This window comes from Chenopodium album, chromosome 4 (assembly GCF_948465745.1).
Source record: "Chenopodium album chromosome 4, dcCheAlbu1.1, whole genome shotgun sequence".
Lineage (NCBI taxonomy): Eukaryota > Viridiplantae > Streptophyta > Magnoliopsida > Caryophyllales > Amaranthaceae > Chenopodium > Chenopodium album.
The window spans coordinates 9,568,559-9,588,053 of NC_137837.1; the positions used below are offsets into that span (position 1 = coordinate 9,568,559).

General features: G+C 34.4%; 1 protein-coding gene across 6 annotated transcripts; it reads right to left on the reverse strand.

Moving 5' to 3' along the window:
* Positions 1-3,353: 3,353 nt before the first annotated feature.
* Positions 3,354-9,207, reverse strand: LOC145628856 (uncharacterized). 6 transcript variants are annotated; one of them, XM_081681278.1, is made up of 9 exons: positions 8,447-9,207; positions 7,269-7,368; positions 6,885-7,052; positions 6,292-6,389; positions 6,038-6,178; positions 5,364-5,417; positions 5,178-5,258; positions 3,745-3,885; positions 3,354-3,633 (listed from the first exon to the last, which is right to left on the reverse strand). In XM_081681278.1, exons 3-9 carry the CDS (start codon positions 6,940-6,942, stop codon positions 3,559-3,561), a joined length of 648 nt encoding a protein of 215 aa, XP_081537404.1. In that variant the 5' UTR covers positions 6,943-7,052; positions 7,269-7,368; positions 8,447-9,207; the 3' UTR covers positions 3,354-3,558. The 6 variants fall into 6 exon arrangements, with proteins under 6 accessions (XP_081537404.1, XP_081537401.1, XP_081537406.1 ...); XM_081681275.1 differs by lacking the exon at positions 6,885-7,052 and adding an exon at positions 7,473-7,511; XM_081681280.1 differs by lacking the exon at positions 6,885-7,052 and having other exon boundaries at positions 6,312-6,389.
* Between the last annotated feature and the right edge of the window lie 10,288 nt (positions 9,208-19,495).

Below are 19,495 nucleotides of genomic sequence, written 5' to 3' on the forward strand. Positions count from 1 at the left end.
CCGGGTGAGAAGTATTCTACCCCTGGGAAACATTGTGCTCAGTCCGCAGGCAGACAAGAAGCATTCATCCTTGAAAAAGTCCGGATGGGGAATCCAGTTCTTAGGAACAATTATGTGAGTCCCATCCCCCATGGGCTCAGTTGTCGTTTCAAAAAATCCCGGCTCCATGATCTGCTCCCGGGCTTTAGTAGATAGTTCCGGGAGAGGGCATTTGCGTCCAAGAAGAGCCGGCTCAGTGTTGTACCGGCGCAGTGTCCGGTTGTGTCTTAGGGTGGGGGAGGAAATCAAATAAAACTTGTCCTTCCACCCGGACCATTTGGACACTTTGTCCAAAGTCATTAAGTATTGGGGCAAGGTAGTCAAAGTATACCATGCCCCATGGCCGCCTGGAGCCTTGCTCAAATAATGCATGTGAGCAAAGGCAGAGAAGCTAGGGTTCAAATTTTGGAACTCGCAGGCGACGATGTAACTCAAAATGTTCACCCACGAGTTTGGGGTGAGCTGCCAAACCCCCAAATCGTACCCCTTTAGGATTTTCCTAATCCCGGGGTGGAGGGGGAACCGGAGGCCGGCTTCTATTACCGCCTCATAGCAAATGAAGTAGTCATTTGCATGCTCAATGTCATCCCCCCAGGCAATTACAACATCAGCCGGAGGGACGATAACTTCCCATCCCCTTCCAAAGGGATGCTTTTCCTTAAAAGCCCTGAACCCGCTGTTGAGAAGGGCGATGTTGCTCGGCGTCATCCGGGTTCTCTTTAGGTTGGGGTTGTCAGCTACTTTTGGCGGCTGCTGATAGTCAGCCGCAAAATCCCCTTGGTCAGAGCCAGAAGACTCTGCTCTTGATCCCCGGCCGGCCTTAGCATCGCCGGCTTCATTGGAGGAGGCGGCTCCCTCGCCGTCCACCTCTCTTACTCCCGAGCTCTCGGTTGTAGAGGGAGCCTCTTCGTCGGATCCACTCTCCTCCAAATCCCTCGGATCCCCATCCGGGAAAACCTCATCGGCTGACACTCTCATGGTGCGCCGGCTTTTAGACCGCCTGGTCGTTTGTTTCGTTCTGGCCATTGTTTCCTGCACAGACACAGAGAGGGAGGAATTTGGAGATGAGCATATTGGTTCCGACAGTCCAGAAGAGGCACCCCCTGTTCTAGACTCAGCCGTTCCGGGGGAGCGGCTGAGTGTCCTAGGCAGTGCCGAGTGGGGGGATAGGGAACTCATTTGTATTTTTTATTTTCTAAGAAAGCCAGGCATACAGGCGGAAAAAATGGTATGTAAATCGAAAGAGAAAAGCTAAAATGGTACAGGCGGCTACCTTGCTTTGACTCTGGAAAATCTGAAAACCGCTACAGCCGGTGAACCGGGTGATGAACTGTTAGCACTCGGAAGCTTGAAACTCGCTGATTATGCAGGCGGGAGTAGAGAAAAATCTCTCTAGAATCTCTCTTTTTCTCTCTCTAAAAAGTCAATGTGAATGTAAAGTGTGAAAAGGAGGGGGGGTAACTTTCTATTTATAGAAAGTAAAGTGGGGGGAAAATTTTGATTTGAAATTCAAAATTTTACCCCGTTACTGTTCACCTATGAGAGGTGGACACGTGTCACAGGCCTCACGTGACATGCACGTGCGACCTGTGAGGGGCAAATGTTTGGGGTATTTATACCCTAGACACGTGGGCCAATGAGAGCTTTCCACGTGTCGAGTTCAGGATGGCCCATGTGGCCTAACATCCTCTTGACACGTGGACCAATGAGAGGTCGCCACGTGTCGAGCCTAGGATGGCCCATGTGGCTCAGCATCCTCTTGACACTTGGCGCCCTCAGATATGTTTCCGAAATGGCGGCCTTCAAAGGCCCAGATTCCTAGGAGCGCCGAAAAACGGCGCAGCCCACTAAAATCTAGGTCAAGTGACCTAGGTAGGAGCACTTTTCCCAACGACCCTATAAATAGGGAGATATTTCCCCATTTTGTGGACAGATTGAATCATTTATTACACCCTTATTCTCTCACATCAGAGAAAGACCTGAGCTTGGAATCCGAGCAGATCCCTATCTAAATTTCTGTTCTCTTTATTCCGTTTCAAGTCGCTAACTTGACCGTCGGAGGCGGAGCTCCAACCACCCGGAGTCTCCGTTATTTTGCAGGTGCAGCTCAGCCGGAATCAGACTTCGTGACGTAACTCTCCCAAGGGACAAAATCACCCGAAACACTATCTGTTACTTTTTATCTTCCTAAAGTTATCTATAACTATGATTGTATTAACATAAAAAAACATTTAATCATGAATCTAACATGAATTTTTATATGTTGAAAATTTTAGGCCTTGTTCTGTTGACCTTATTTTCACTTATTTCAGGAAAAATAAGTTCATATAATGGTTAATAAGTTTAGATAAGATAAATTCAGAAAAAATAAGTTTAAATGAGTTGTGATAAGAGCTATCAAGGCTACCCAAGTTCAATTTATTACTAAAATAAGTTTTAATAAGGATTAATAAGTTCAAATAAAATCAGATAACTTCATATAAGTAAAAATCAAGTGAACATAACGCACTCTTATTCTAAAGGTGTTAATAAATTAGATGCCTCAATTGTCACGAAATCACGCTATTTAATTAATAACATTTACTAATTATTTTAAAAAAGTGTGTCCAAATATAGTTGTCAAAATCTAGTCCCCCTATCTTGCTATTTCTTTTTTTCTCTCCCTTTAGCTTTCTCGTTATTTTACTCGTCTTTTGTAATTTTGACTACTTTAAAATGTAGTGCCATCTTCTCCTTAATGACACTCTAATAAGTATTCTTAATAAGTACTCTCTCTCTCTCTCTCTCTCTCTCTCTCTCTCCCCCCCCCCCCCCCTTTCAATGGGTTATTTTTGTGTGTGTTCACCTTTATCCTCTCATCTACAGTTCTACGTTCTCAATTTTGAGTATCTCTTACTCCTATCTTGAATTTTGTTTAAGTTTTCATCTCCTTGTACTACTTGTTACGGAGAAAAAGTAACAATTTTGCAACTATATGCTTTCATTAAACACCAATCAGGTTATAATTGCCCCAAGAAAAAGTGAACAAATATCGAGATAACTTGTAAGAACTCTTAAGCATCAATAAGAAGCCGAGGGTAGTACAATGACCCTTGATTATCATACTCTTCTACATAATGTTCTTAGCATACACACATTGAGATTCATCCAACAAAACAATGAACAAATAAAAAAAAATTGAAATTACATGGTTTGTATGGTTATTTAACTTGTTTGTTGGTTGGTTAAATTTATGCTATTTGGGCAATCCATCTATTGCTATATAGAAAAATGTGTTCGCACATAATGAAATTGAAAATGTACATTCATACAAATGGAAAAACATAGCTACTAATTACGATTAATGTTAAATTCTTAGAATATCCATTTGAGTAACATCAAATGCAAGAAACTATTCAAGGACATTTTAAGGCTATCTTAAGCTAAAACACTGAAATGGATTGCCTACTTAACTTCACAAAAAAAAATAAAAAAAAAATGGCAAAAATTATCCAGTACCCATAATTTATTGTTAAAAGTTTAACACCCAACAAAACCAATCAATTGTTTCCACCAGCAGATACTCGGCCTAGACCTCGACCTTCTTTTGATGAGCTGAAAAATGCAAACATAACACATTGATTATTAATCCTTTCACTGGAAGGGGAGCAGGAATGAGACACGGTCACAAAGTTCTCTAATACTCTATTGAATGATGAGTATTACTTTGATTTGAGCTGCTTTATGAACTATATCAAATTCCTTTCCCCTAAGTCTTCGTAAAGTAGACTCACAGCCTTTTTCATGACCAACCTTCACCTGCATTGAACTTGGGTAGCTACTATCTTCTTGACCTCTTCTGAAGTCCTATCATATAACAAAAGCAAAAATAGTATAAGTAAAAATATCAATAATGCTGAAAAAACTCAATTTTGCAGTGATTGATTCAACTTCCTATTCCTCCATAAAAATTATTGAGACATTAAATTAAATATCATAATTTTATAGTAAGGTATATTCTAAAAATGCACCCATGATAGTTTATAAGAAATCATATGCCACTCATCTCCTACTTAGTTGCCCTCTAAAGAAAAATACATCAATACACGAGAATGGACTCAACGATCCACAATGGAGGCTATATTATTAAAGTAAATAAATTACAATGTAATCAAACATATTTTTTAGTCCAAACTTTACCAAATTACTTAGCAAAAGAATCATGTTATCTACGACACTAAAAATACCAATCTTTTGAGCTATCTTAAGAGATTTAATAATATTCTGACAACACTATAAATTCGCTTATTATAGCTCATAAATAACAATTTTCAGCCATATTATAAGCATGTACAAATTCTCAATTCAAGGTAATGCTAATGTTAGCTACCGATCAATAAAGTATGAGTAATAGTTTACCCAAATGCTCACTAATACTCGCATCAAAATAGAGAAACTCAAATCAAAATAAACATGGATAATCAAGAAATCAAAAGTGAACCAGATTTAACTATGAGCATTTTGGATTAAATTGCACAACAAAACTCATTTTTTCCCCTCTACCGAATTCCAACAATACCTATAAATAAACAAAACCCAAATCTCAAAAATCAAATTCATCAAAATAAAAATAAAAAAAAAACACACACACACACACAAAAAAAAAAAAAATAAATAAATAAATAAATAAATAAAAATAAAAAAAAAACTGAGAAATAGAGTAAACATAAATGAACCAAAAAGATATTTGCCAAAGAATAAAAGGATACTAAAAAGGGAAGGCATTGGAGATCGAAGAACTCACTTAATGCTGCTCTTTCGCTAGCCATTAACCTTTTTCACTTTAGATCCCATTCAATCTCCCCATTTCCCCTGTTACTCTCTTCACGAACAAAGCAGAAATCAATTTATTTATTTTTTTTAAAAAAAAGGTCAAAATGGGATTTTTACATGAGGTTAAATATCCACAATATAAACTCAAATTATAAGATCGAAAGAAGGTTTGTTACTCTATTCCAAGTGAATTAAGAACCCTCTTTGTCTTATAATCATAAGAAAAATTTGTTTAATTTTGCAATCTTTCTATCTTCTCGTATTTATTAAAAACATGGCAACATAATTATAGTAATTTGGGGCTTATAAAAAAACTGAAAATTTACCGAGGAGCAACAATTCCAGGATGGTAATAATGAGTGTTCTCGACTCTTCCAACAGTTGGAGCTGATATTCCAGCAGACTTCCTATAGAAAATAATCAATTAGATACTTAATGATCTAAATCAAATATATAAATAAATAAAACCCTAGCTTTAAGATGCAAGGGAACATAATCCGAGTTTTTTTTACCAAACTGAATCGAAACCACCCCAAAATTCTAAAATAATTTGTCACCCTCCATTTCTGCATAGATAGAAATTAAAGCATCGTTCATAATCAAGGTACAAGAAATATGACGAAAAAAAAAAAGGAAATGAACAAAACCTTAAAAGTAGAAACAATAGCACCCAACCAATCTTCATGATGAAACAATGAAGGAAGAAACCGAGTTAATTATTATAGCATTCATATTATAGCCTAAATGTTCAGAAATTTGTAAGTAAGGAGGTTTCTCTCCTTGGGCCCTCAAACCACCATAAATACCGGCAGCCTTGAATCCCTTCGCAGTTGTACCTCCCCCAGAAATCTACAAAAGAAACTAAACACTGAGATTTCAAGCTTTTCTTTCTTCATTTCACATATGGAAATAGACGTCAGAATCTGTCTTGCTATCCTTTTAACTCAATATTCAGGATCATCATGACCTAATTCGCTAACCCCACTTCCCCAGCCCCCTCAAAAACTACGATCATAAACATGCGAATTGGTACAATGAAACACTTAAGAACTTATAAAATAGTGACACTTTTGAACAAATAATATAAATAGTAAACTGCATTCATGTACCATTCCATGTGCTGTAAATTAGATAACATTGTTTAGGATAAACAAGAAAACACAAATATAATTCGGAAATCAGTAACCTGCTGCCACGGTCCTTCGGGGAAAAGTATAGGAGCTGCAGGTATATAATTCGCTGCAAGTACGTCCTTCACCGTATCAGTAGCAACTGACGACATGGAGACTATTGTCAATTCCCTCCTAGACCCAGACAGTCTGCAAAACTGATTAAAATGCGTATTGAAATAAAATGATTCAGGGTAATCCAGACACCATACAAATATCATTTTTCAAACTGAGCAACCTAATTATTAGCTTACTCTTATAATAATCTTACAATTAAGAAATTATCCAGACCTTTTTGTTGTTTAATCCTGGAAGTTTGACAGGAATGTGATGGAAACAAATCGACATTGTTGAACAAATTTGGACTTGCTGCATTTTCAGAAAATGTGCAAACTCTTTGAGTTTTTCATATTAAATTCAAAATCTATAATACTGGAAAAGTGAGGAATGCAAAAAAAAAATAATAAAAAAGGAAAAACTTAAAACATTCTTCAGTGTCTTAGAGCTAAACAACCCACAAATTGAGGAACTGATACAAATCAACATACTAATTCATTCAATTCACTCACTAATTCACCAAATCCATTTGAATTTATCACCAAATTTGACATAATAAGGAGAAGAGAATATATACTTATAAAAAACAGTAAACAATCATACAAGCACAACCCAAAAAAAAAAAAAAATCCATATAACGAATTGAAGGAAGCTAGAAGCAAAAAATAAATTTTTAACATTTAAAACACCCATATAAGCAATAACCAAGTTCATTGTCTATCATGTTTGACGAAAAGAATAATGTGCTGCCAATTTCTCTAATCTAAATATAAATGTGGCAAAGCATCATAAGATGAGAGGTTTTACCAAAGCAGTATATCTTAAGAAATAAACCCCAAAACAATTCATAGAACCCACTATTCATTCAGCACCATTATTCTGGAATGCCAATGATGCTTTCATCCCAAGCCTACTCAAGAACAAGGCATATAGGATGTGTAGAAGAAACACGAAGAAGCAACAATTTAGCAAGAGCTGTCAGAAAAAGAGAGTGTAAGCTTGATGGCTACATTATACAAAATAAAGAATTTTTTTTCTCTATTTATAGTAACAAAGCCTAAATGTTCAGAAATTTGTAAGTCAATAAAATCTTTCTCTAAAGATTAATAAGGATAGTTATAAAATACAGTTAAAGTCATACAAGCACAAAAAAAAAACCTGCAAAATCCATAAAAGCAAGAAGTCACTCACAGATACTTATTATGAGGTTTGGAGCTCCAAAAGCATTTGAGCAGAGTGCTTGAGAACTTCTCTGAGATGGTCTTCCTCTCGATCTTCTCCTCTTTTCCCCCTGGAACTCAACAAAGCACAGCGAGCGAGTGAGAACTACATCAACTTTAGAGTTACTACAACTCAGTTGTTGTATCAGGGCTAGCTGACAGATTCGAGGGGTACATTATTGCTCATAAATCATCAAGAATTATACAAGAAGACCTGTATAATTAAAAACACACAGAACAAGTATGAATAGCAGAAACATTGATGTAGATAGTTGCAACTGAAGTATAAGTGAGCAATCTAAATAGTCAAAGAAACAGGAAGAGACGTACGCTTAAACTCATCAAGACCCCCGACCAGATTTGGCATTTAGGTAATGCCCACCTACGAACGCAATCATAGTAGGGTGTCCTTTTTTTTTATCTATGCCTCCTAGATTAACTTTGTTATGGGAAAGGTCATAATGTTTCTCTTATCTTATGACAAACTTTAGGCAGAAAAGTCTGCCTCCTTTTCAAACACTTTAAGAACATGGAACCCGTCTTCTTCACAAGATTACAAGTAAGAGGAATCTTCGGAACATTAAGTCATCTATTTCCTTATGTGCACTTCAGAAACTTCTGTCAGTTTTGTAGCACACATTATTTGTTATAGGAGTAGATAAAGTCATAAATGACAAATGACATAAACAATATTCAATTTCGGGTCATGACTACGTTGTTTGGTGATCGTGATGAGTTGTATTTTCCTAAAGTAATGACTACTCTCTAAGCTTTAATGAGTATTGGGCCATTGACAGGCTTTTAATACATACAATCAAGAAAATAAAGTAAGCAAGCAGAGATGTAAATTAATTGAAGTGCTCGAGAACAAAAAGTCTAGAAGAGTAGTATATTGTAATATTCTCAAACAGAAGAGCTTGATATACTTTTAGAATCCATCGCCTCACAAACTCATGGAGATTCATAGAAATGCAAGGTCTAACAATGATCTAACTTTGCAAATCTTTTGAATAAAACTAATTATTACTTCAGATACAAAGGATCACGATCCTGCTCAGTGCTCACCATCATTAAATTTAAGCAGGAAAAGGCACACATAGTTGACATACAAAAATAGGAGATAAGAGTGAATATATTTGAAAGACTAACCTCTTTACTCTAACAAGGATATCCAGGTTGCTTTTTCGGTAGTTAAGTTGATATGGAGTCAAGGAGGGCCACGCAGTTGAATTTTCTTTTTTGTTATAGAAGCACAAGACTAACTTCAAGCACTGCATTATTTTGCACCAACCTGCAATTGCTGCTAATATTACAGTAGAAAAGATAAAGGATGTTCAAGTTATCAGTTGTATGGTGTAAATTACTCTCACGTATAAATTAATAAATTATAAGGAGACTATCATATCAAACATGACTTCTTTGTTGCCTCCTTAATACTTCCCAAACTCACTTGATAAGTTATTACACTCATATAAGTAGAACACAACCCTTATCTAGACATACCACATGTACAAACCTTTACATATATATTTTCTCACCTCATTTAATAAAAACAACAAAAGGCTCATGTAATACGAAATAAGAAGTTAATTAAGAGTGATGAATAAACTTGGGGAGATTAGTGTTCGTTCATCAAATCTATTTTATAAACATTTAAACCCTTCAATACATTTAAATTAATTAACTTTAGTCACTCACACATTTGAAAATTTAACATATACATTAATCCTCATCACTTTGGCAAATTATCAAATTAAAACATCCTACTTTCATTGTAAAATTACATCTAATAACCAAGTATAATGAGAAGTTGAGAGCAATGCATTTTCATCCTTTTTAATCTAACAATCCTAGCTTTAATTTTTAATCTCCAATTGAAACTTCAAGAATCAACACCATCAAACATCACCTATAGCCTTTTAAAAATGGGAACTTAGTAACAGTAACTTGTGGCGGTATTACTTTCATAGGTGGAGTATAAAGAAAAAAAATCGAGACACGGTTCCATATTTACTTTCATAGGTGGAGTATAAAGAAAAAAAATCATTTGTCACCTTAGTTTTAAAAGCTTCAACATCATCTTCAAAATTCATGTTACTATAATAAATATCAATTAATAAAAAGGTGCCATCATATTTTTGCCTAGGATCTAAAATAGAAGCAAAAATATAAATCATAGGAATATCGGTGTAATATTTACGCCATTTTTCCTCCATGGATGGAAGATATCCACGATAAACATGTTGAGATCGGTGTTCCGCAAAAAGTTGTGCAAGTAAACATGCATTACTAAGAAAAGAATGAGAACAAGGATTATATACAGAAGAAAAACAATGTGTCATACCATATAGTAATTGTAAAAACTGCATATATTTTTCACAATTAACCCAACCATCTTCTAGTAAAGCATTTTGTGGAAATTTCATATTATAAAAAAGTGTTAAATGAACCTTGTACTCGATTGCCCGACTCAACATTTCATAGGTGGAGTTCCACCTAGTTGGACAATCCGGTGTTATTTTTATGGTTTTTATCCGTTGTTGCCTGCAAAAACCTTTCCATTCTTGATATCTCATGTTAGAGCTATTAATAGACATAATAGCATTCCTTATTTTGTGATAAAATGGACCAATTGCTTGTGTTCCATCCTTCACACACAAGTTAAGAACATGACAAATGCATCTAACATGAAGTGCATTTCCATCTAATATAACATCGGTCAATTGGTTTTTGACCAAATTCGCACTATATGTCATAGAAGTTGCATTATCGAAAGTCATTGACATGATTTTATCCCTAAGACTATATGCATCAATGGCTTCCATTAAATGATGTGAAATGTTAAGACCGGTATGAGGGTATTCAAGCATTTTGAAATGAATGATGCATTTTTGTAACATCCACTCATTATCTAACCAATGACAAGTAACACATAAATAGTGGAGTCCGTAACCACCATCCCATGCATCGGCGGTTAAAGAAACTCTACTAGGAAGATTAGCTAATTCATTTACTAATTTCAATTTGTACTCTAGATAACTCTTCATGGCAGCAGATCGAACGGTTTTTCGGGAGATTTTTTTGTGTTTTGGTTGTAGTGCTCGGTTAACATAGTTGTTGAAGGCATCATTTTCGGCGAAAAGAAAAGGTTGTTCCGCATGTACAATCATTCTCCCAAGTTCATCCCTATCTCTCTCGTAATTGTAAATGAAGCCTTGTGGATGGAATTGAGAAATTTTGGGTTGGGTTGGATCACTAGATGGTCCACCACATTTTTTTGTATGTCTATAAGGTGTCCCGTCCCTCCCTTGGTATCGGCCGAGAAAATTTTACCACAAGTCCGACACTTGGCCTTTTGTCCATTTTTACTTAATTGATAATGTGACCAAACTTCACTCTTTCTTTTGGTTTGAGCAAAATCATCTTCGGTACACCACTCTAATATGTTAGGATTTTGGGTGTTGGGCATTTGGGTGGATGGTTCACTCGACCCGCAGGCTTGTGTTTGGCTACCTTGGGAAGGAAGAGGAAAAGGAAATTCATGTTGTTGAAATTGGCTTTGTTGAAATTGGGTCCAAGGAGCCATATCATCCATTTGTTCTTGCCCTCCCGTGATTTGGGGATGAAAGAAAGGGGTGGAAGTGTTTGGAAAGGGCATGTTAGGGGAGGGAAAGGGCATGTTGGGGGGGGGGGGCATAGGCATTGAAGTGTTTGGATTTGGTGATTCCCTACGTTTTGACTTGGCTTTTCCAGAGGAGGAGGAAGCGTTCGGGTTTGATGCCATGATTAATTAATAATAATAACAATAAAAGTAACAATAACAATAATAATAATAATACAAATAACAATAACAATAATAATAACAATAAAAGTAACGATAACAATAATAATAATAATACAAATAACAATAACAGTAACAAAGTAACAATAACAATAATAATAACAATTCACAACAATAATAATAACAATTCACAACAATAATAATAACAATAACAATAAGAATTAGTAAGTAGTTTTTATATAAATTAAATTTTTAAAAATAATTATAATAATAGTAGATTACTTGGATCAATGAGATCCCAGGTAGGAGAGGTTAGGAGCGATGTTGTCCAGAGCCCAAGTCCCGCCTTAGACAGATTTCAACAATCCAAATAACCCACAATTAAAATAGAAAGTAGTTTTTATATAATTAAGTAGTTCCAACTTCCAAGAATACAATAATAATAATAATAATAATAATAATAATAATAATAATAATAATAATAATAATAATAATAATAATAATAATAATAATAATAATAATAATAACAAGATTAACAACTAACAATAACAAATTAAAATAAAGTTGAGTTAGATCTTACAATGACGCTTCAATGCTTTCCCAAATTTATAATTTCCCGAACTTATAATTTCCCGAATTTATAATTTCCCGAATGTAAATATAACAATTTTTTTTTTTTTGGTAGTAGACTAATAAAGGTAATAATAGTAAAAATGTAAAATTTATAAGAGAGTAGGAATTTTTTTTTTTTTTCACAAAAGAGAGCAAGATTGTAGGATTTGTAGGAATTTGAGAATTGAGAATTTGGGAGTAAGAAAATTAGAGAATAAGAGAGAAGAGATGAGTTGATGAATTGTGAAAATTTTGGAGGAAAATATGAGGTATTTATAGGGAATTTGGGTGGGAAAAGGGGTGGAAAACTAGCCGTTTATAGCTGTTGGAAAACGGCCATAAACGGCTAGTTTTCCAACGGTATGGCACGGGCCGTGCCGTGCCTTGCGGGCTCGTGCCGTGCCCGGCCGTGCCACGTGCCGTGCCGCCGGGTCGTGCCAGCGTGCCGGCCCACGTGCCGGCCACCGTGCCGCCCGGCGTGCCACGTGTCGTGCCCGTGCCAAATCCCACAATTTTGTTCACGGCACGACCCACAGGTGGGCCGCCGTGCCGTGCCGTGCCGGAGTCGTGCCGGCACGGCCCGTGCCCATGTTTAATCGTTAGCCTATCAAAATTTACATATCTGATTAGTTTGCAGGTTGATGATACCTAAATTTATCAATTTTTATCATAAGGATGCTAAAATCATAAAGACCTGAATTCTAACCTCTTTATAAATACGCAAAGAAATTATCTTGTCAGTATATCTTGCATATATGATGTTATTTTGAGAGAAGTACACAAGCTAGAAAGGTGATTTGTGTTGGGATATTGATTCAAACATTAGTTTGTTAGTCAATATATGGGCATATGGCACACTTAGACACTTAGTGGCTACGTATTAGGTTGCTTGCTCCGTTAAGTTAGAGAATCAAAGTTGTTAGTGGTAATTAGTGGGTCAATTTGTTTATTAGTCAAATGCATGTTTTATTTAGTTGAGTACAATTAGGAGTTAGTGGAATCACATTCCTATCTTATAGGTGATTTGTTATTTTGGATTACTATTTAATTAAAGGGTTTTGTATGTTGATTTATTTAACGTATAATAATATTATCCCGTCAAAAAAAAATAATAAAAATAAAAAATAAATAAAAAACAACGTATAATAATGTTATGATGTTTTCCTTATCTTATTTTGCTTCATATTATTGTTTTCTCTTTCTAAGTATTAGCTTCAAGGCCTTCAACAATTTGATGCTTTTTTTTTTATTTAAAAAAAAATTAATAAGCTGGGTTTACTAGATAGGAACCCTAATTTAGTACTATTGCATCATTTCACAGGATAATTTATCTTCTTTGATATTTCTTTGATATGGAATATAAAATTAAGGAGTTAATATAACCGAAAATGACTGGTATTGTACTAAATTAAATGAACGATAGAGTTTTTAAACAATGTTGTGCTACTATGTTAGTGTAGTGGGATTAAGGAAAGAACTAGGAATATACAAAGCTTAAATCTTGCAAAACCCGTTACTGATTCAAGTGTGGTACTATATATGCATGCATGATCAACTCATAATGGTGCAGAGTAGTACAAACCTATCTATCTGTTCTTCTCTTTGGGGGCCTATTCTCTCCTATGGTATACCGTATACAGGTCTGTTATGTTTGACAACCGTGTCGATCTACAAGGTTGATCTAATTTGCAATTTGGTTGTTTTCTTGAACTAAACAAGTTGCAAGTGATTTTTAGGCTGTTGTGTTACTTCTCTTCCATACATTGGAAGCAATATAATTAGAATAAACCTAAACAATATCAATTATCAAGGGTGCAATATTCATTGAAGTAACCTCTAGATAGCGCATATTCTTAGGTGCACACTCATGCACCTAAAAATTAAAAAAAAAAAAAAAAAAAAAAAAAAAAAAAAGGACGCTTTCTCTCCTCTTTTTTTTTTTTTTTGAAAAAAACCCTCTCTCTCCTCACTTCCTCTGTTCCTCAGTTCACACCACAAAACCAAAAAAACCTAGATCTAAACTCACCGAGTCACCGTCTCCTCCGAATCTGATTGCTCAGCGACGCCTCGCAAGTCACGGCCTCAGTGCCTCACCAACTCCGGCAGCAGCTTAATTGTTGAATTAATCCCTACTATTTTGGTTTTTAGCATTATATCAATTTAATTTAATAGTAATTAAATTATAAGTCATGGCCTCAGCTATTTAATAGTAATTAAATTATCAGTACTGATAAATTGGTCACCCATACTATTCCGCAATTTGTTTTTCACAATAGTCATCGAGGAAAAAACCCTTTCCACACTTGCGGTTGCTACGGGAAGAATCAACGTTAGTTTTAAAAGTAAGTAAACTAGCTTATAATCTTCATGTTTCTCAATTTCAACTAACTTCATGGAAAGTTTCCCAAGATCTTTGACATCTCGAAACCTTTCATCATTTTGCATGTCACCAACAAAAAAATCAAGCTCAAAGGCTAGAGTTACCAAATCATTTTCCGAGAACTCATTTGGATATAATTCGGCAAGCCTAACCAATTTGCACTCATCAAAAGCCGCAAAAGAATTAAGTAGACTCAAACAAGCCATACAAGTAAGTAACTCCATGTTTGCCTCATTGAACCTATTGTTGAGCTCTTGAAGTTGCAAATCAATAACAGATAGAAACATTTCAACACGTAAACGATGAAGATTTGTAGCTAATTTAACACGAAAACAATTCAACAATCAGTAAAGCAATTAATTCAACATAATCTAAGGGTCTGTTCTCATTGACTGAACTCAGCTGAACTGAACTGAACTCAGCTGAACTGAAATGAACTGAAAATTTTTTAAATTACCTCCCAAAAATGTAACCATTTTCGAACTAACCACTCGTTTATTTTTTCATTTTGAATTACCACCCCTTAAATTAAATAAATGATCATATTACCACCCATTTAAAAAATCTGGTGGATTTTCTGTCTGTGGGCCCTACCTAACGCTTATTTTGACCCTTTTGATTGATTTTTTTTCCCGATATTTCTCTTTAAAAACGCTCTCCTTACTTCAATTCACATTTTTCTCTTTGAAATTTGGTAGAATTTGGTGAAGGAAATGTGAATAAAAGTTTAGAGAGTGTTTTTAACGAGAAAAATCGAGGAAAACATTAGTCAAAAGGGTCAAAATAAGTGTTAGGTGGGGCCTTCAGACGGAAAATTCACCAGGATTTTGAAATGGGTGGTAATCTGGTATTTATTTAATTTAAGGGGTGGTAATTTAAAATAAAAAATTAAATGGGTGGTTAGTTCGAAAATGTTTATATTTTTGGGACCTAATTTTAATTATTTTTGAAAAATTGATCCTGTGTTGACGGTGGGTCCGCGGCTCCCAATATTTTTATGTCGGCTATTGTTCAGTCATGAGGATAATAGCAAGAAATAGTTCAGTCGATTTTCTTGACTAATAAAAGAGTCGTTTTTAGGGGAGCATTTTATGTTTTTAGGGGAGCACAACGACGGCTTAGGGCCCCCTATTTGTGGGCCCCGTAATTGTAAAATATTTTTTTTCCTTAAATACTCTTACTAGATATATACTACTCCCTTCGCTTTTTTTATATGCATCACTTTGACAATTGCACTATTCACATACCGTAGTTGACTTAATTTTTTCACCTTTATAAAATGAATAAATGTTATTATATTATATATCATTAGATTCGTCATAATGTCTAGTTTTATAATATAATTTTGTTACAATTTTTACTAATACACATTTAAAGATATTTATGGTCAAAATAGCGTCTCGGCAAATGTGCCGGTCAAACTGATGCATATAACAAAAATATAGAGGGAGTACCTCCGTTTTTTTTAATTGACACGTTTTGACTTTAGCACTATTCATCCACCTCCCTTTGACCGTATTTTGTGCTTTATACGTAATGAAAAATATAGTATTGGTAGGGGTAAAATATTTTGTTACTAATTTACCATAAATTACAATTTGCAGCTTAGAATAGACCCTATTTAATTTTTTGGTATTGGTGCCTGACATTTTGAGACACGGCAACAGAAAACTGAATTCGTACCGAGTCTACCAACCTCGAATTTTCGAAGGGCTCTACCAACCTCGACTTTGGAGTGGGTCCCTATTATTCTATAAATGATATTGTATTTGCACCAACTTCTCTCTCTTTCTGAAATTCTCTGATCAAGTAGAGATTTGCTTCTTCCTTCTTCCTCCTCCTTTTAGATTTGAGTTGATTTTTGAACCTGATTAGCAGAGAATTTTTAGAGAGAATGGGAGCTTGTTTATCTAATGTGAGGGGTGGAGTGGCGGAGGTGGGTGGGCTTTTGCCAACTACGGTGGCCGAAGGTGTTGATGCTGTCGATTATGACTTCGACAAAGCTCATCAGAATACTAACGTTGAGGTAAAATATTGTAGCCACCTTATTATATCACTCAACCCTTTATTTATTTTAACTAATATAAATTGTTGATTGAGGATTAAAAATAACTTTTTACTTTTAACAAAATTGATTAAAAAAATAAACACATTATTATCAGTGGCGGATTCACGTTGGGTTCAAGTGGGTTCATTGAACCCACTGGATCCGCCCCAAAAATCTGGTAGTTTAAAAGAAAAAATAAAACTATGTTATAAATAAAGCACATGCAGTATATTACTCTTAAATTGAAGTGGCCTGGTGGTCAGCGTGTTAAACCTAACTCCTTCAATCCTTTGAGGTCAGCAGTTCGACTATTGCTACTTTTTCAAAGCTAATATTAAGAGGTTCATTCACATACGGTAAAGTTAATTTTGAGATACAATGAATCTCTTTTTTCTAGAAATATCATTGGAATCAATAAAGTTATTTTCTTAAATGTATTTACACCTTCAAGATTAAAGTTATGACACATGACCAAACTGAAGCTCCCCGAACCTAGCTAGCTAGCTATTGTACATACATCGCACGTGTTAGTTACTCTAGTTTAAAAAAAAAAAAAATCCGAACCCACTAACTTAGAATCCTGGATACGCCACTGATTATTATAAGATCTGCAACTTTATCGATCTCATATTAATGCCGCAATTTGCAACTTTCTTGATGATATTACAATGTTCCTTCGATCCGAACATCATGAGTCCATTTGTGTTTATTTTACTAATTTTAGACAAGTGCTTTTTACTGTTTTCGTTACATTGCGGTTGATATTGTCTCTTGTGAGTTGTGATAATGACAACATATGCTATGATTTTTTTTTTTTAAATTATTATTTATTTTTTTATTTTAGAAATGTTTATCATTTTGGAGTTATCCAGTTACAATTTTACATTTTGGGCTCTAGAGAATCTTTTAACAGTTTGGAGTTTTCTTCTTCAATTTATTTTTTTTGTAAGGACGACTATTGATTAATTTTACTAGATTAGTCCCGTGCAATACACGGATTTCTTTAAAATATAGGGTGGTTACGTATCAGAAAAGTTATTGAGACATAAGCTTTAGTTATAAATGCTAATTTTATAAAATTAATTTTGAAGAAGAACAAACCGGATATGAAAATTTAAGGACATAGATAAAAGTTAGATTTTTAATATACGATTTTAATTAAGCAAATAAAAAATGATTTTAAACTTTTAATATATAAAGGAAATTTAATATATAAAGGAAAATAGAAAAAAAATATATATATCAAAGTTTTGTTCGATGAAGCATAAGGGAAAGATGCATTAGATACCAATAGTTGGTGATAGAAGAAAAATAAATAAATTAAAGCGTATAGATAAATTGAGAGGAGAAATTAAATTTAATATTTGAAACCAAAGAGAATATAATGACGTCAGATTTTTATTTAGGCGGGAAAATTTTTCTTATAAAGCTGCCACGTGGACAATATGATGTCAGCGGTTGTTCCTTTAGTTTATTTATAAGATAAGATATGAAGAATTTTATCTCTTTGACAGTTGTAATCAACAAATTTAGGGAGAATTTTTTTTATTAAGTGACCGGAGTTATAAATTTCGGTGACCGGTAATCCCCAAACGATGAAAAGTGAAAGGTGAGTCCCCAAAGGATGAAAAGTATAGAAGGTGAATCCCCAAAAATGCATTTTACTCCTCTAAAAAGATATATATATTTTTTTCATTTCACTAGTAATGGTGTTTTCTCTTAAATTAATCTAAGTTTATAAGGACATGCTCTCTTCAACTCATTTCAGGTACTTATTACTTATTCCTTAATTTGATCAGATCATAAACATTTAGATCATGCCAAATTTGAACTATTAATTATCATTTACTTATTGCTAAATATAGTTAATAGTGTATTACCAAAAATTATGGAAATACATATTTGAAAAGTTTATAATGAGACAAATCCAAAAAGATCCATTTTGATGATGTTCTTCTTTATAGATTAGTAATAAAATGCGGTCAAAATTTAGTTAACTTATTAAATCAAATCATACCAGATCAAACAATAAAAATTCATATCAGATTTTATTAAAATCAGACTAAATTTCATTATTTCAGGTGAAGAGAACAAGTCCTAATAAGAATGAACTTATTGGATCTGATACTACTACTACCAACCACCACCACCACCTACCTACCTACAACTACTATTGCATCTACTACTACTACCACTACCACCACTACTACTACTACCTAACTACTGCTGTTGTTGCCGCCGCCGCCGCCACCACCACCTACCTACTACTACTACTAGTTTTATATTATTTGGCAGTAAATTTATGTAGGTTGTGGTGGTTGCTTCTCATCGTCATCATTAAAAGTGAAGCTTATTTTTATAATGTGAAGAGAACAAATCCTAAATTACCTGTCAATACCTAGAATTGGTTATATACACCCGGGTATACCGTACACCCAACTAACCCAAGCTTAGTGTTTGCTCTTCATTTGATTATTAAATAAAAAACAATCATCTAAATGAGAACAAAATACACATGAGTATACAGTTTACCCGCGTGTATATAATAAGCTCTGATCAATACTCTCAAATGTTTCTTTAAATATTTGTGCACCACTCTTGTGCAGGTACTTTATTCTATTTTATGTGCGTATTACTCCCTTCATTTTTAAATACTTGCTACACTTTCCTTTCTCGGCCGTTTTTAAATACTTGCTCCATTTCCTTATTTGGAAAGTTTTTAAAACATTTAATTAATTTATCTCACCTAGTGGACCTATCAAATATCATATTTTTTTAGTTTCATATTCTCTCTCCTCCAATTTCTCCACTACTTTTGCTTTTTACAATTTTTTATTGTTCCACCAACCCCACTACCTCCATATTTTATTACCTTTTCAAATTTCTCCTAAAACTCCGCGCATAGAGAAATGGAGCAAGTATTTAAAAACTAAGGGAGTATATGCTATTCATTTTTTTTACTCTTTTTTATTTTACTTTATGTATAGACTTCATGTACTTTCACCTCTCATTTCTTATTCCTCGTGTTTTTTTTTTCCAAATGGGAATTATTTTTGGGAATTGAGAGAGTATGAATATTTTTCTTCGCCCCATTACAAATAAATGGGTCAAACTTCAAAAACTTTAACCATAAATTCTCATTAACTGGTAAGAGATGTTCGTAATTTAGTAATACGGAGTCTTGTTAAATTCTTCTCACTTTATATTTTTCAAGTTTTTATAATTTTTACGCATATGAAAGTGGAGTTATATATGTTTTGAAGTACGTCTTGGAGATCGTGAAACGTCAAATAAAAAAAAAATAGGAACATGAGTATATTGTTTTTTCATTTGACAAATTCCACAAGAATTAAGAAATGGGAGGAAGGAGAAAAAATA

Excerpts from the sequence above, each read along its gene's own strand:
- LOC145628856 (XM_081681275.1), bottom strand. Across the intron at positions 5,418-6,037 it reads CCGAAGGACCGTGGCAGCAG|AAATGGAGGGTGACAAATTA; the intron begins GTTACTGATTTC and ends CTATCTATGCAG. Across the intron at positions 3,634-3,744 it reads ATAAAGCAGCTCAAATCAAA|CTCATCAAAAGAAGGTCGAG; the intron begins GTAATACTCATC and ends TGCATTTTTCAG.